General features: G+C 42.1%; 1 protein-coding gene across 1 annotated transcript; it reads left to right on the top strand.

Annotated features, from left to right (window-relative positions):
- The first annotated feature begins 7122 nt into the window (after positions 1-7122).
- si:ch211-191i18.2 (uncharacterized protein LOC564095 homolog) lies at positions 7123-17099 on the top strand. The gene is made up of 5 exons (XM_034161262.1): positions 7123-7266; positions 11704-11805; positions 14371-14549; positions 15056-15136; positions 16768-17099. The coding sequence occupies exons 1-4, from the start codon at positions 7206-7208 to the stop codon at positions 15107-15109; spliced, it is 396 nt and encodes a 131-aa protein (XP_034017153.1). The 5' UTR covers positions 7123-7205; the 3' UTR covers positions 15110-15136; positions 16768-17099.
- Positions 17100-18253: the final 1154 nt, after the last annotated feature.

An 18253-nucleotide genomic window follows, 5' to 3' on the forward strand; every position in this document is an offset into this window, starting at 1 on the left:
TCAAATCAGGACCTTCAGCGTGCACCGGGGCGGTTTGCAGCCCAGTGTGAAGCGTCCGGGATGAAAATCAGCACCTCCAATTCTGAGGCCATGGTTCTCGACCGGAAAAAGTGCTTTGCCCTCTTCAGGTTGGTGGAGTGTCCTTGCCTCAAGTGGAGGATTTTAAGTATCTTGGGGTCTTGTGCACGAGTGAGGGACGGATGGAGCGTGAGATCGACAGACGGATCGGTGCAGCATCTGCAGTGCTGCGGTCGCTGTACCTGACCGTCGTGGTGAAGAGAGAGCTGAGTAGGGGGGCAAAGCTCTTGATTTACCGATCGATCTACATTCCGATTCTCACCTATGGTCATGAGATTTGGCTCATGACCGAAAGAACGAGATCGCAAGTACAAGCGGCCGAGATGAGTTTCCTCCGCAGGGTGGCTGGGTGCTCCCTTAGAGATAGGGTGAGGAGCTCGGTCACTCGGGAGGAGCTCGGAGTCGAGCCGTTGCTCCTCCATGTCGAAAGGAGCCAGTTGAGGTGGCTCGGGCATCTTTTCCGGATGCCCCCTGGACGCCTCGCTGGAGAGGTGTTCCGGGCACGTCCCATCGGGAGGAGGCCCCGGGGAAGACCCAGGACACACTGGAGGGACTACGTCTCTCGGCTGTCTTGGGAACGACCTTGGGGTTCCCCCAGAGGAGCTGGGGGAGGTGTGTGTGGATCAGGAGGTCTGGGCGGCTTTGCTTGAGCTGCTGCCCCCGCGACCCGACTCCGGATAAAGCAGAAGAAAATGGATGGATGATCGAGAAAAGTTTTGGGGAAGGGGTGGTGGTAAAGTGTTAGTGCACTTGGTTTCAGTGCAGAAGGTTCCTGGTTCAAACCCCACCCCTGCCACTTTTCTCCTTGTAATATGGAGTAGCGTCAGGAAGGGCATCCAGTGTGAAACTTGTGCCAATTCAGCATGCAGATCTACCTCGGATTTGCTGTGGCGACCCCAAGTGCAAACGAGAGCAGCCAAAGGGACTTACTTTTTGATCAAGAAAGGTTTATAAAACGTTTTTGGGTGCATTGCCACAAAACATTTTTGAAATGTTTTGGAGAGTCGACACTTTAATGTTTTCAAAATGTTTACTCAAAATGGTTTACCAACCAAACCAAAATGTTTCTGAGATGTTTTCAAAACATCAAATTGTTTCCTGGGTGTCTTCCTCTCCACTGAGGGATAGCCACGATGAACGTATCAATAACATCCTTAATTTATCACTAAAACCCATCCTTCAGTAAGTCATCTTTAACTCACATTAACTTATCAATAACATCCTTAACTCATCTTTATCTTATCAGTCATCTTTATCCCTTTAACAGTCAGCTCAACATTTGGTGGAGGACATTGATATCTACTACATTCTACTGAAAAATGTGATGCAGTTAAACAGTTAACTTGTTATTGTCATCATTTGAAATTTTGGTTTGTTTTTGTTGCAGATGTCAAAAGTAGAGTTGATATCTCAGATTTTGATGACTTAATGTCTGAGGTTGTTTAAAAAAGAAGAATTTGTCCTTGAATGTTGTTGGGCCCTGCCCTGGACTCTCAGCTTGTCCAGGGTGAACCCCGCCTCTCATCCAATAACTCCTGGGATAGGTTCCAGGCCATGTCGCCCTTAACTTGAAAAAACAGGGTCAGAGAATGAATGGATGTTCTTCGGCGTAAGAAAAGGTCCTCAGCGGCAGAAAAAAAAAAAAAAAAACTTTTTCCCATGGTTGTAAAATTTCTGCATTACTTCTGAGTACTTCAGGTGCTCTGTGATTATTTAAGCAGTGATCCATCTCCTTTCTGTTCAGAATCCTGACCCCCTGTTGGCAAATGAACCCAAAGCAGACACGAGGACTCACCCAGAAACCAAATCCTCAACCTGCTGTGAGCCTGCGGTGCTAACCGCTGCACCACATGACATTTCCTGCAGTAAAGGAGAAACAAAAAAGCATGTGACAGCCTGAGAGCAAGTTGATTGTGAACGTATCACAGTAAAATCAAACACTATGTTCATAAATGATGTGAGAATGATACAACCCCTGGAAAAAATTATGGAATCACCGGCCTCAGAGGATGTTCATTCAGTTGTTTAATTTTGTAGAAAAAAAGCAGATCACAGACATGACACAAAACTAAAGTCATTTTAAATGGCAACTTTCTGGCTTTAAGAAACACTATAAGAAATCAAGAAAAAAAGATTGTGGCAGTCAGTAACGGTTACTTTTTTAGACCAAGCAGAGGGAAAAAATATGGGATCTGTTGGGAAGGTGTCGTAGCACGGACCCACAACAGGGGGCGCAAATGAACGGACGATGAATAAGCCAAAAAGTAACAATTTAATGTTGTGACAACACACAACGAGATACACAGAATTTGTAAAGTCAATGAACACCAGGTGACATGTGGGCAGGCTCGAAGATAGAAGACCCCAGACGAGAGAGAAGCCGCATCCCACACGGCTTCCACCACCAACGGTCTGAAGAACACCGGAGCCGCCAAGTCCCGAGTCCCCAGGTGGCCTCTGTCTTCGGCTGTCGACCCTGGTACTGCTGGCAGAAAACAACGACAAGATGAATGAGTGTGAGTCCGCACACTCAGTAATCCACAGTCTGCTCACAGTTAGGAGGGAGCACCTCCAATCACACACTCGTGCAGCTCCTGTTTAATCCACTTATCTGTTTTGGGGTGTGAGGCGAAGCCGTCGCTGTCACACCAAACGCCAATCCCCAGATAAGGCAACACCACAGGAAAACGGCTGCAAAAGAGTTCAGATTATTACTCAATGTTTTGAGTCAGCAGAGAAAATTACCTCTTCGGTAGTCGATTTCTCGGCGAGGAGGTGGAGTTGCAGTCCGGCCTTTATAGTGATGATGATGAACGAGTGACAGCTGGTGCTGAGGATGAATGACAGCTGTCACTTCTTCTGGGTCTGGCGCCCTCTCGTGCTTGGAGCCCGCACTCCAAGCAGGGCGCCCTCTGGTGGTGGTGGGCCAGCAGTACCTCCTCTTCAGCGGCCCACATAACAGGATCACTCAATTCTGAGGAAAAAATTATGGAATCACCCTGTAAATTTTCATCGCCCAAATTAACACCTGCATCAAATCAGATCTGCTCATTGACATTGACCCTATGCCATGACATTGACCCTATGTGTCTTTTTGCAAGGAATGTTTTTGCAGTTTTTGCTCTGGCAAGATGCATTATCATCTTGAAAAATGATTTCATCATCCCCAAACATCCTTTCAATTGTCCAAAATAACATAAACTTGTGCATTTATTGATGATGTAATGACAGCCATCTCCCCAGTGCCTTTACCTGACATGCAGCCCCATATCATCAATGACTGTGGAAATTTACATGTTCTCTTCAGACAGTCATCTTTATAAATCTCATTGGAAAGGCACCAAACAAAAGTTCCAGCATCATCACCTTGCCCAATGCAGATTCGAGATTCATCACTGAATATGACTTTCATCCAGTCATCCACAGTCCACAATTGCTTTTCCTTAGCCCATTGTAACCTTGTTTTTTTTCTGTTTAGGTGTTAATGATGCCTTTCGTTTAGCTTTTCTGTATGTAAATCTCATTTCCTTTAGGCGGTTTCTTACAGTTCGGTCACAGACGTTGACTCCAGTTTCCTCCCATTCGTTCCTCATTTGTTTTGTTGTACATTTTTTGATTTTTGAGACATATTGCTTTAAGTTTTCTGTCTTGACGCTTTGTCTTCCTTGGTCTACCAGTATGTTTGCCTTTAACAACCTTCCCATGTTGTTTGTATTTGGTCCAGAGTTTAGACACAGCTGACTGTGAACAACCAACATCTTTTGCAACATTGCGTGATGATTTACCCTCTTTTAAGAGTTTGATAATCCTCTCCTTTGTTTCAATTGACATCTCTTGTGTTGGAGCCATGATTCATGTCAGTCCACTTGGTGCAACAGCTCTCCAAGGTGTGTTCACTCCTTTTTAGATGCAGACTAACGAGCAGATCTGATATGATGCAGGTGTTAGTTTTGGGGATGAAAATTTACAGGGTGATTCCATAATTTTTTCCTCAGAATTGAGTGATTCCATATTTTTTTCCTCTGCTTGGTCTAAAAAAGTAACCGTTACTGACTGCAACAATCTTTTTTTCTTGATTTCTTATAGTGTTTCTTAAAGCCAGAAAGTTGCCATTTGAAATGACTTTAGTTTTGTGTCATGTCTGTGATCTGCTTTTTTCCTACAAAATTAAACAACTGAATGAACATCCTCCGAGGCCGGTGATTCAATAATTTTTGCCAGGGGTTGTACAAATAACTCTGCCAGCATGCCCTGAAGCAAGGCAACGAGCATCCACTGCACTCCAGAGGACAGACAAGAAGAGTGGGGTCACAGTTTGACCATGTCTTCCTGCAGTGAGGTCATTTTCTGCACATGTAAACATCAGTAATGTAACATATTTAAAAGGAGCACTCAGAGCACGCACCTCAGCCAAAGTCCAAGAGAGAGATAAAACTGCCGTTGTGGATCCACGTTCAAGTCTAATCCCATCTTTGTTGACTCTGAATCTGGGTCACAGAGTTTATAGTTGGGACTTTTTTCCTGTTTGCTAAGCTAGGCGAAATAAGTTTGACATTTTCCTTTTTGTGCTTTGCACCACATTCCAGGGAAACTCTGAACCTTTTTTCTTCTTTCTGCTAAAGACTTTTTTCTTCCCTTCAGTTCTGTGTTTGGTTCCAAGTCATCACACTGTTTTCCTGAGTAGCTGAGAGAAGGTGTCCCTGAACGCAGCAGGTTGCTTTCACTGAAATCACGTTAAATGTAATTTTGTCACTAAATCTAAAGTCTGACATATTTTTAAATGATAAAATACAATTATCTTAGTGGAGTGACCTTGGCAGGATGTGTGGGCCCGTAATTTTTATTTATTTATTTTTTGTGCAGATTGTTAGCTTTGATGAAAATTCTATGAAAGCAAATGGGTTCATTTTCAAACTCCACATTCTAAATAGTCTGATCTGCCAGTGTGTTATTTCAGTATTATTTCTCCCAACAAACCCACAGATCTAATCTTGCATATCTCTGCAGCTGGGTGAAGTGATTTCTGAAGAATGGTGAAGGTTGTGTCTGAGGTGGGTGAGGAACAGGCCTCAGCGACTGTGACTGCAGAAGCTTCTCTGTTCTGCACTCACAGGCTGGGTTTAAAAAGATGGAATCAAGAGTTTAAATATCATTAAATGGGCACCTAGTTGTGAAACATCTGAACACATAACTGTCTGGTTACTTTTGATACCACAAAGAAAAGTGATTTTGATGTTTCTACCATTAAAAGTGGACAATGTTGTCCAAATATGTATGGTCCTGTGACTATGTGCTGTTTCCTCTCTTCTTTCCTTACATTCTTTCAGGAGGAAACAATGTCCAGATGTTTTTTACAGGAAGCACAAACCCAGACCATAAACTACCACGGGGGGTCTGATGCAGAACTGCACAGCCTGATGGGAAAATCAGCTCTCAGAGAACCTCCGGCTGACCACCGTCCTCTGGGAAACGATGAGATTGAGCTTTTCTGAGTCTTATCTTTACATTTAAACAGTCCAGCCTGCTGAGGATTTTCTGGACTGACAGATCATTTTTAAAATGTTCAGAATAGGGTCAACAGGAGGAACCCAAACAGCAGGTCCAGCCCCACCTCTCCAAAGGAACCATCCGCTGCAGTCAGGTGAGACGCGGGTGTGTCCTTAACCTTCTCCATCTGCTGTGTGCCGGATCCTGTCCAGAGAAACGCACCACATGGACAAAACTTCATAAAAGTGTCTCCTGATTGTAACAACATTTATGCGCACTTTGATTTAATATTTTAATGATTTTTAAAGTAACAGAGGAAGTGGTGGGACTCGATAAGCATTTCTACTTCTTCCATATCAAGCACATTTCTTTTTTCTGTAAAATCGATACTAGGTGTTTTTGGAGATTTAGTTTTCATGTATATTTTGCATTGTGTCTCTTTGAGAAAAGTAAAAATAAAGTAACCAGTGTCATCTGGCACCTGACGGAACTGAGCTGTTTTTTCATTGGCTGACTAACTGGAGCTGATCCCGTTGACCCTGTGACCCTTCTAGGGACAGACAGCAGTCTAAAATCAATTGAGGTCACCACACTTTCCAAGGAGTAACGAGTCCATTCTTCTGTCACGTCACCCGCCTGGAGGACATCAGACCTGTTACCAGACAACCCTGTGAGAAAACCAGCTAAACTTAGCCTGGATAATTGAAATAAGACCAACTTCTGTGCAAAAAATCCACAGATAAAACTTTCTCACCCACTTTGATGAAGATCAGATGTTTCTGAGTAACAACAGTTTTCTGACCGTGGATCCAAAGAGGAGTGGTACTGGGACCAAGCTGGAGGTCTGAGAGGCCACAAACAGAACAGCCAATAAAATTTTATTTCAAAGCTACAGGAAATCATTTTACCATCACTAAATCAAATGGTTTCACTTAGGGAGCTTATAAACCAAACTTTAATATGACTTTGTGGTTATTCAGTCTAACAACAGAATCCAAGAACCCATCAGAAGCATGTTGGTCCACAGCTGGTCAGACACATCTGCTTTAAAACCCCTTTTTAGCCAGTTCAAGATAAGATACCCACTTCAAACTGCTTTAACGCCTGTTTACAGCCACTGCAAGATATATGTTACAAACGGCTTTAAAACCAGCTTACACGGTATTAGCAACAGCTAAATCTGATTTGTCCACACTGTGTGGTGGATTCTAGATCATTCAAACCAGGTTTTCTCAAGATTAAAGCCAGTTTAAACATTTCAAAACTAATTCAAAATAGGATACCTGTTTAAACTGATTTAAACCCTGTTTCCTGTTTATCTTCAAAACATTTTAATTCAGCTTTTCACAGTGTGTAATTGTTTACCTGCTTCAAACTGGCTTAAACCTGTTTTTGAAACCAGTCTAAAGCATTTTATCCTTGTGAACAAACAAATGTGTTCAGGTACAAATGTCTCGTATTCAGCCTGAATTAATCAGTTAATTGATTTATTTGCACTCAGCAGTAAAAACTGAAGCTCTGTGAGCTTTGAAGGAGGAGCAGGAGGCGGAGTCACTCCTCCCCCTCTGTCTCCTTCTTAAACTCCTTTCCCTCTCTTTCTCTCCCTGTCTGTCATTTCTTTGCTCTCTCACTCCGGCATCATGTTCAGTTTTCTTTGTGTTTGTCGGATCGGCGCCTCGCTGATTCTGCTGCTGACTGCTGGTGAGTTTTCACTTTTTATTTTCATCATTTATCTTCTTCGCAAAGTGGGCGTGGCTTAGCAAACGGATGAAGGGTAACTCTTCCCACACCTCCGCTGTTGAACACACCTCCTCTAAACGAACACATTCAAGTCACCGCCCAAACGCAGCATGACCTCTGATCTATGACGTCACCTCATATCTTTTCATCAGTCAGACCCAGACCCCGTTTGATTGGTTTAAATTTGTGAGATGTCCAAATTTCACATGTAAGTATGGAAGCCCTGAAGTGTGAAACAAAATATAGAAGGAAAGCATTAACAAAACTAACAAAACAATTCAGTCAGAATTTAACCAAAATGTTTTTTTTTTTCAAAGTTCTGTATGCTTCAGTTTGGTGTGTTCTCTGAAACATCCTTCAGATTAATTTCGTTCAGTTTACTTGTATAGCGCCAAATCACAACATAAGTAGCCCCGCAGGATACGTTTTTACCTTCAGTTTAATGTGTTTTATGAAATATGCTTCAATTTAATGTTTTCTAGACATGCTTCAGTTTAATGTGTTTTCTGAAACATGCTTCAGTTTCATGTTTTCTAGACATGCTTCAGTTTAATGTGTTTTTGAAACACGTTTCAGTTTAATGTGTTTTATGAAATATGCTTCAGTTTAACGTGTTTTCTGAAACGTGATTCAGTTTAATGTGTTTTCTGATCAGTTTGTTTTCTAAAACATGCTTCAGTTTATTGTGTTTTCTGAAACACGCTTCAATTGAATGTTTTTGGAAACATGCTTCAGTTTAATGTGCTTTCTGAAACATGCTTCAGTTTTTTTTTTGTTTTTTTTTCTGCACATGCATCAGTTTATGTTTGGGTAAAGTCTACATTTTTACCTTGAGTTTAATGTGTTTTCTGAAACATGCTTCAGTTTAATGTGTTTTATGAAATATGATTCAGTTTAATGTGTTTTATGAAATATGATTCAGTTTGTGTTTTCAAAACACGTTTCAGTTTAATGTGTTTTATGAAATATGCTTCAGTTTAATGTGTTTTCGAAACATGCTTCAGTTTAATGTGTTTTCTAAAACATGCTTCAATTGAATGTGTTTTCTGAAACATGCTTCAATTTCATGTTTTCTAAAGTGTCAAGTTCATGATTTTGCTAAAACACTCCTTCCTGTGTTGTTGTACTTTGCACTTCAGGGCCGCCATTCTAAGCTGTCCTTTAATGTAGTTGATAAGTGGAATGGAGGGGGAGGAGGTGTGTTTGAGTTCTGACCATCCTTGGTTCAGTTCCCCAGACAGGAAGTTCACTAGTTACTCCTGAGCAAGGTCCTTAATCTCCAAATTGCTCCTGACGCACACTGACATTGGTGTGTGTGTGTGTGAGAAAGCTAATTGTAGAAAGAAAAAAAATGAAAATGAAGCTGCATGGAGCTTCATGATTCAAATTAATTCAGATTTTTCTTGTTTGCTGTGGTGATCCTGGGGTTTCATCCCAGTTGGTTGTTTTGATTCTTTTTGCATTATTTTTGTAGTTGTGGCCGTTTTGAACGTAGGCTGTTGTCGTGGAGATGGTGTGATTCCAGTGATTTGAAGGGAATGGTCCTTTAAACAGATGCAGCTGGATTTTGTTCAGAGCCAGAAAACTCCCCCGCTCTTCTTCCTCCTCTTTGTCCTCCTTTGATCCCTCTTTCCTCTCATTTACATCCTTTCTGTTTTCTTTTCATCCTCCCTTCTCCATCTTTTCTGGCTCCACACCTTTTTCCAGACAGTCTGCACCACTATCCGGTTTTCTGTGAAGCTGTTTGAATTTTTAAATTAGCTTGTTTGATCATCTTAAAAAGAGTTTTAACTGTAATTGTTTTTAATTTATTTTATTTATTTATTAGTTTATTTTGTTATTTTACAGTGCATTGGAAGTTGTCCTGCCCGGGAATCCAACCAGAGACGCTGCAGAATGCGTCTTTATCCTGCGGCAGCCAATAACAGATTCAGAACCCTTTTGTTTTAGATCGAGGTCACCTCCATAACTGTCCAATCAAAGGCCGCCTGTCGTGATGTGTTGTGTTCAAACAAGCACCGCCTCTATTTGAACATTTTCTTACAAATCCTGAGCCTTTGTACAAAGATTGTCCTTGTGATATTGGGTCAGACCTGGCTGTCTTCTTCGCGGTCGTCTCTGTGGTCGTGCTGCTCCAAGACGAGGTCATGACCTTTGCAGAAAAAAAAAACTTTTAATGACCATACTTTGTGCCCGTTAGTAATTAAACAGTCATGACATTAGATATTTTTGGATTATTAATTGCTGCACAAAATGATGATGTCATCAAAGTAGCTCCACCCTTTTTATCATGCAAAAGTTCACAACTGTTTTGAGGCCAAAGAGCATGACGAGAATCAGAAAGTCACTCAGTTTATCTTTCAGCAGCGCTGACACTTCACATTTGATCCCCATCAGACCTTTGTGATGTCATAGGGTTACTCCTGACACACACATCATCTCCACACAAACCTTCACACAGGTCACATGACCTCCTCTTCCACTGTTTTCTGTCACATGTGAAACTCCACCCAGAGAAGTAAAGTGGGGAGTTTGTTTGCGTGTGACTTGCGGTGTTTGACTGGCATCCCGCTGACTGCTGTGTGGTGTTCACTGACTGATGACCATGATGGGAAACGCAGATGTTGAGCAGAATACGTTCCCACACAGACATGACAGCAGGAAGTTGATCTTCAGTGACTACAAACTTTCCCATCACCTTCTTCCTGGGTTTGGAGGGGTTTTCCCCCCTGCTTTAGCCTCAGTGTGGCCACCTCACATTCACACACTGTGTATTGATATTTGTGTGTTAGTAATGAAAGTCAGCTTCATTGTCAATGCCACATATACCGGACATACACAGGACTGAAATTCCACTCTCTGAGGCCCACAGTGCAAGTGATAATAATAATAAAAAGGTAATAGAAATGTAAAGATCCACGAGAGACTAACTGCATGGAAAATATATAAAGTAAGTCAAAAGCAAACTATTAAACAAAATAAAAATAATTTGAGATACAGAGACATGCTGTGCAAAATCAATCCCAAATAGTAGCAAACAGGAGGCTCATACCAGCAGGATGAGTAAAGTGCAGGTGCAAGAGTCGACCGTAAAATGGCTGGTGCAGCCCTGAGTTGTGTGTGTGTGTGTGTGTGGGTGTGAGTGAGTAAGGGTTCAGATGTTGGAGGGGGAGGTGGGGGGTAAAAGTCCAGAGTTTGTGTGTATGGGGAGCAGGAAGGGGAGGGGGGGCAGGAAGGATACACAAGTCATACAGGATCCAGATCATTTCATTCAACCAAGATGTCTGATCAAGGTGAGTGCGTTTTAGCCTCTCTAGCAGGGAGAATTCTACAACTTGAGTCTAACACTGAAGTTACGAGGCACCAAGAAGTTAGTGAAGAGGACACTCATGACTTTATAGAGAGACATAAGAACAAGAACACCACCAGGAAAGCAGATGTGATGTGATGTGAACTTGTTCACTGAATGGCTGAGTGGAACCAAGAAGGAGAAGAGAGAGCTCCTTGTTCTTTTTCCGGTGGAACTTGACAAATGAGGTTGATGATAATTATATGGTTCTTGTTCTTTATTTTTGTTGTAAGATGTGATTAATATTGGACTTGGGCTCATACAGATACTTTGGGGTATGATACATAAACAGACATGTAATAAGGTGTACTTATTATATGGCTACAACGGTAGACGCACTCTGATTGGCTGATTTCTGGTCTGATATTTCCCATATGACTATTACCATGACAGTCGGTCCAGCTTGCATATCAGATTTGCAACTTTGTTTACAATTTTCATGGCACGAAATAAAACAAAACAAAATGTAAACAAAGAAATTATACGCTATGAAGAGGACCATTCTCCGAGTGAATTTTATTACACTGACGAGTTTGAATTGGAGAAATTAACAGCAAACAAGCTTGAAGTGGACATGCAAAATGAAGACAAACAAGATGAAAATACAGCTCCGAACAGCCATATAATAAATTAACCTCGCTTGCTTGGTTAATCCTTTAATAATTCATCTATTGATTTGGAAGTTTGACACTTTGACCTGATTGTGATCATCTCGTTCATCATTAATCAGTTTTAACTGATTAAAATTTTTCTTTTTGTCTCCAGCCTTTATTCTAAAAATTGTATTTCTTCACTTGACTCCTCCCACTGACCTCTTACCTCCTTATTTTTTGATCTTCAAGCTGCTATCTCTTTTTCCACATTTGATGAAGTTTAATTACTAAACAGCATATTAAATTTAGGGACACACCCACTTTTTTGGGGGGGCAGAATATTAGTTTGACTATCTTAGCCTAATTTAGCACAAAGACTGGTAGCAAACAGTTAGCTTAGCTTGGACATGAAGTTGTCAGAAACTTTGTCTTTTATTTGTTGATGTTTGTGTCCAGTCTCAGAAGCCGAGTTCAGTGATTTCTACGAAGACTCGACATCAACTCCGGACTACGACTCCGACTCCGACTACAAGCCCACGTTTGATTATGGCTTTTACAGTAAGTAACTCACCGCTGTGTACAAGCTGATGTGTGAAGGGGCGGAGTCTTTCTGATGGTTGGTGGGCGTTTTGGTTTCTGTGGGTGCAGTATTAGGGAGAGGGTGTGGCTTGTGGAGCTATGGGGGTGTGGTTGATGGACTGGGTAGACAGACTCGTTTTTATTCACATTCAGTAAAAAAAAAAAAAAAAAATCACACATTCCGTGACAGAACGAAATATCTATGCACTGCTCAAATAGATAAAAACACAGAATAAAGCACAGAATACTAGTTCAAGGTGAGTGATAGTGATAAATAGGTTTTAAAAAACTATCAATAACTGTCTTTGTATCTGTGTATACACAACATACAATAAATAAATAAAGGACACGGGATATTGCACATATGAAGATGCTACAAGGATAAAGTTTCTTCTACCAGATGCTACAGTGTATCCTACATCCTATATTGCACAGTTCTTTCTATCGATTTGTATTTAACTCTTATGGCAGTTGGGTAAAAGCTGTCCCTGAATCTGCGTGTTTTGCAACTCAGGCTACAGTACCATCTACCTGAGGGCAGGTGGGAGAACAAATTGTTGAAGGAATGTGAAGTATCCCTGATTATCTTTCTTGCCCTGAACAAGCTGCGCTGTTCTGCCAATTCACCATTGGTTGGCAGCCTGGCCTTAATAAACTTCTCTGTTGCCCTCATGACCCTCCCCAGTGCTGCTACTTTCATACCACAGAGAGATACTCCAGGCTAGTACACTCTCTATTGTTCCTCTATAGAAGGAGGTGAGGACAGCCGGGCTCAGATGGTCACTCTTTAACCTGCGGAGAAAGTGCAGACACTGGTTGGCCTTTTTAACTAGAGAGGATATCTGCAGAGTCCGAGTCAGGTTGTCAGAAACATGAACCCCCAGGAATTTTGATTGCTGAAAAATCTCCACAGCAGAGTCCTTGATGTAAATGGGTGTATTGGGGGGGCATCATCTCTTGAAGTTGATCACCAGCTCCTTAGTTTTCTCCACATTCAGGATCAGATTGTTAATGTTAATTACTTGTGTTCTGTTGTTCTCACAATAGCAGAAGATCCGACCCATCTACAGATCAGGCTAAGGGCTGCTTTACACATAGCACAAATAAGTAGGAATCATGGCGAAATAGCCCGAGTGAGCGAACCACGAAAACATCGAGCTGACGTCGGGAGGGACACATGGTCGGGCAGGCATGAATGATCCTGCTGTGACGGTTTCGTGCATGCGCACGAGTATGCACAAAACCATCACAGCGGGAAAACAGTGCAAGCAGCTGCCGTGTGCGGAACGGTATCACGCAGCTGCTGTGGAAAAAAAAATACATGCCACCCACAGGATTTGAACCTGCATTTTACAAAAGCTTTGATTAACAGACGAAACTTTACCACTGTGCTACCATCACTGTCCTATAACCAGAGCATAAAATGCCTAAAATCAACAAGGAGATAAACTTATTTTTTTTAAAAAAGAGAGAGACAAATTAGATGATGTAGACCAAGAGGACGTCTTTAGTTAAGGTGAAAAAAGTGCTGTAATTGCCGCTGTTGTGGCACAAAGACAGAAAAAACAAAACCGCTGGAACGTGTTGCACCACATTGCGCCTCTGCTGTGGAGAAAAAAAAACAAAACACCACAGACCATAAAAAACACTGCATTTTATTGAATCCCTTTTATCAAGCGGACAATACAAGTATGAACCATCTGTTCCTCTGTAGATGACCCATGGTCATAGACATACAGTCATGATATGACATGAATGAAGCAGTGCGCTCTTATCATGTCCACATCTGCTGGCCCAGTGTGTCCAGCCGGCCCCGCGCGCATGTCCGGCCCGACACACGTCCTGTGGACAGAGCGCACTAACCGCACTTACATGAACTGCTGATACACGCGATTCACATGCATGGCACATGTGTAGCGGGGGGAGCCAACACCCTGGCACGCCACATGTGCGTTGCTTTTTGCAATGCCACACCCGTGGGGGCACTTAGACAAATTTCACATCCAGCTCGGAAGTGTTCGCCTGCTCACTGTGTTCATGCTAACAGCACAAATGGCCACACATTTTCTAAGTGTCAAGTGAGCAGTGTTGGATGTTCATGTGTGGCACCTGGAATTTGTCCAACACTTGCCGCGAGAGGGATCGAATGGGCTCTCACAGGGCACTCTGTCTTTTGCCACTTGTGTGCGTGAATAATTGTAGCGACAGGTGTACAAAGCGTTGGAGGCAGCTCCAATTGATCACGAGTGGCATGCAGTTCTTCCTTCGTGTGCTAGTGGGCTTCAATCATGTTATGTTTGAAGGGGCCCTAAATTTAAGCTGTGGTGGCCAAGTGGTTAATGCGCTTCGTTTCAGTGCAGAGGGTTCCGGGTTCAAATCCCACCCCTGCCACATTTCTCCATGTAATGTGGAGTTGCGTCACGAAGGGGGCATCCGGCGTAAAACCTGTGCCAATTCAACATGCAGATCCACCTTGGATTTGCTGTGGCGACCACGAGTGCAAACAAGGGAGCAGCCGAAGGGACTTACTTTTTATTGTTTCAGGTAACACCAGCAGTGATGAACTTGAGGAGTTTCTGAAAGACAAAGCCAGATTCCTCGACCTGGACAGCAGCACAGATCGAGAGCAACAGGAAGAGTCTGTTACCATGGTAACTTCATATGGACCCACAGAGAAGGGCAGCGACGAGATGCATAACGCGGCAGCACTTCCTGTTTCTTTGGTAAGAACCATATACACTCTATGGGAAGAACTTTTAAGGCAAGTGTGGAACCTCTGCCAGCACATAAAGAACTGAATTTAGATTGTAAGCTGAGTCATGTAAAGGGGCGGAGACTTAAAGTGAATGGCTTTAATTCTGAAGCAGGATGTGTGAAGGCTGGCCTCATTTAAACGCCTCTGGTAGCAAGTTTTTTGTTTTGGTTTTTGGGCCCAGCTGCAGAATCCTTTCTAGGTCAAAGTTAACATGAACTCTGTTTTTTAGCACCACTGGAATCAGCTGCCAGCTTGTAGTTAAACTCAAACTTTATTGACTGAAAATACTTTGGACACTTGGCGCTGTGCTGGAGTGTGTTTGTTGGCTGTTAGCTGTGTCGTGTGTGTGTTTTGTCTGTGTTCTGGTGTTCCCAGTCGGTCGCTGTCTGATCGACTCTTCTCTTTCTGTCGCTGTCCAGCATCCTGAATCATTTGATGACAGGCAGCAGCTGATGATGCGTTCTCTGTCCGCAGGAATCTGGAGTGTTGATGTGGATTCTGCTCCTGTTGAGTGTCCAACAGATATAAAACGCCCTGTAGCCCCAAACACATGAGGTGAGACACAAACTGAAAACCTCCACTTTGTGATACTGAAGCAGATCCAGATGTACAATCTGGCCACAAAGTATTTGGACACTGAGAACTCCTTTATTTTGCTTCTGTCACTGCACATTATAGTGAAGAATGAGTATGAGCTCTTAGTGCAGCTTTAAAAAGTGTTTAAGGACCAAAGGTAATTGGACAACATTCTGCTGAGTCCTTTTATGTCCAGGTGTGTATTTTTCCATCAGTGATAAATCAACTGATAAAAGATCTCGATATGATTTCTTGTGCTTAATTTCTGTTTGAAATTAAATCTCACACACACACACACTCATCTGCAACTGCTTAGTCCAGTTAAGGGTCGTGGGGAGCTGGAGCCTATCCCAGCAGTCATAGAGCTTGAGGCGGGGTACACCCTAGACAGGAAGCCAGTCTCTCACAGGAAGCCAGATGTGTCGCTCACACACCTACAGACAATTTAAAGTTTCCAATCCACCTAACTTGCTTGCCTTTGGATGTGGGAGGAAGCCGGAGCACCCAGAGAGAACCCACACAAACACAGGGAGAACACGCAAACTCCACACAGAAAGGCCAGAGGTGGGAACTGAACCCATGACCTTCTCGCTGTGAGGCAACAGTGCTAACCACTAAGCCACCGTGCTGCCCTGAAATTAAATCATCTATTAAGAAATACAAAATATTATGCTGTTCTACGCTAAATGTGACAAAAGCAACCCGTCCTCAAAAACTGAGTCAGGTGACTGGTGAGGGAAGCCACCAAGATACCACATGGTAACTCTGCTTACATGCTTCAGTGGCTGTGATTGGAGAGATTTCTCCAGGTATGGTCAGAGGTCACCAAAAGCACAAAGACACAGCAGGAGGTAGATGTAGTTTTATTGTCTGGCCATGTGAGGGCGCTGCAGGCTCACAGGTCATTTACCAGAAATGCTTCTGTCCCTGCTGGGTTTCCTTACAAATGCATCAAAAAACACCGTCTCAGCTTCTAAACCTAAATAGCAAAATCAAATCACTTATTTGAGTTTCTGTTTGTTAACGAGAGTTTTTGTTCAAAGCCAATTTATCAAATTTATTCTGCTGCTTGATTTTACTTCATTATTCTATTTTACTTCAAAGCTGACAGGTGGTTTAGAATAACCAATGATTACCAGTTTAATTGGTAACTGATCAGGTTTGTCATCAATATCAGTAATTGCAAATGCCTAAACATGAAATACAACATGAAAATAATAGTAATGGTAGTAATAATAATAGGATCATTTCAGTATTTTGGACTCTGAGGGTTTGTAGTTAATGAGTTTTTTTTTTGTTTTGTTTTTTTACCTATTTTTAAACAGATCACTAAAAATAATAATAAATAATAATATTCAAAATTAAATTTGAAAATTTCCAACAAAAGCCAAAAGATGTTTTTATTTTATCAAATGCACTTTTTTGCCCAACATTTAATTTTTACAAACCATTTATTGAGGCAGGAGTGTCGCAAACACATTCATTTATGTGCAGGTGGACCATTTAAAGAAATTATTCACAATTAATTTTTCTTCTTTTTTTTGGGGGGGGGATGTTGTTTTTTAATTTGCTGAGATTTAGGAAGAAATGTATTCTGATTACTGTTGCAGATGTTCCTGATTCAGCACTAACCAGTCAGTGTGGGTCACATTATCTCAGATGGGATGGGACAGTTCTGTGACCTTTGACATGAGCACGGCAGCAGAGGCGATGACTCCGCCCATCGAGGGACGGTGTGACGTTTGGCCAATCACAGAGTCAATATCTACACTTGAAAAAGTCACTAATTTATATTTAAATTCAGATCAATGTAAATTCAGATATTTTTACACTTTGCACATTTTTTTCACTTTGTGAATGTTGGAGACACAAAAAACAAGAAAATATTTCTGGAAAGGTGACATTCTGCTTTCTGAGGCTGCATGTCTATGGAACTATTTAAGAGAAAAAACCCTGACAGCAACAGAGAAAAGAAGAAAGTCAAAGTCTGGTTTCTATTACATTTTCAAATTTAACTTTGAACAAATTTAAAAATGTCGAAGTTCTGTAAATGTGTGGATTTTTGTTCAGTGTCACCTCTAAAATATCAACTAAACTCTTTATTCCTCTAATGTCACTGATTTCAGTCCATGTCTGTCTGTAAAAGTTTTATTACAGCCTGCATTTGAAGATGTTCATTGATGTTAAACGATGAATGTCTGATAATCGTGCATGTAACATCAAGTCTAGCCCTGGGGTGTATGCAGATTAAGTGTGTGGCCACTCCTGGTTAAAGCAATGTCCACCTTGACCGTAGAACCGGATGGACTCACAAAAACAAGATGAAAATCCAGTACTCAATGGACTTAGCTTTGGACCAGACATTACATCCTGGTTACTGAATGAGTGGAATATGTCAGTCAGCCCTTTTTTGATTGGTAATAGAATGTCCTAAAATAGCTGAGTAGAAGAAGAAAACTGAGTCATCTCCTCAATGTGTATCTTCTGCAGTGGTGGGCACAGCTAACCAAAAAGTTAGCTTTGATAACCGTTAATCAGTTAAATGAAAAGTTATCAATTATAATGCTAAACCGATAAACCACTAAAACAAATTCAGAAATTCGGACTTACACATCACAGATGTGTAAGTTGCCCACGGCATGGGCAACTTACACATCTGTGATGGTACTGTAACAGACTTTCTGATGTCTTTGCTTTATTTATTTCCTTTATTTACTGTGAAGCTGCACAGGGTTAATGTTGCCACTGTTGTGTTGCCGTAGGCGGGAGGCGAGGAGCGAAGGGCTCCCGCTTTTGTGTGTGTGTGTGTGTACGGGAACCCGCGTGAGAACGTGCAATAAAGGAGCCATGCTGTTGCTGCGCTCGAACGGTCCACAGTGGTCCCGTCTCCCTTTTTTTTTTTTATATTTCATGCCTGTCAAGAGCCCACAGGGGAGCCGCTACATTGGTGGCAGCGGTGGCCGCTTGTGCAGGTTGTTGCATGTGTTGGCGTTCGTGCTGAACGGTTATTTTGAGTTTTGACCTTGTTAGCTAGTGCTTCAGTTTAGCTAGCCTGCTAACGAGCTCAGTGCTTCTGCGACATGTGGTTTGGGGACG

This window comes from Thalassophryne amazonica, chromosome 20, assembly GCF_902500255.1.
Source record: "Thalassophryne amazonica chromosome 20, fThaAma1.1, whole genome shotgun sequence".
NCBI lineage: Eukaryota > Metazoa > Chordata > Actinopteri > Batrachoidiformes > Batrachoididae > Thalassophryne > Thalassophryne amazonica.

Excerpts from the sequence above, each read along its gene's own strand:
- si:ch211-191i18.2 (XM_034161262.1), top strand. The coding sequence starts at position 7,206 with ATGTTCAGTTTTCTTTGTGTTTGTCGGATCGGCGCCTCGCTGATTCTG. Across the intron at positions 11,806-14,370 it reads GTTTGATTATGGCTTTTACA|GTAACACCAGCAGTGATGAA; the intron begins GTAAGTAACTCA and ends TTATTGTTTCAG. Across the intron at positions 14,550-15,055 it reads CAGCACTTCCTGTTTCTTTG|GAATCTGGAGTGTTGATGTG; the intron begins GTAAGAACCATA and ends CTCTGTCCGCAG.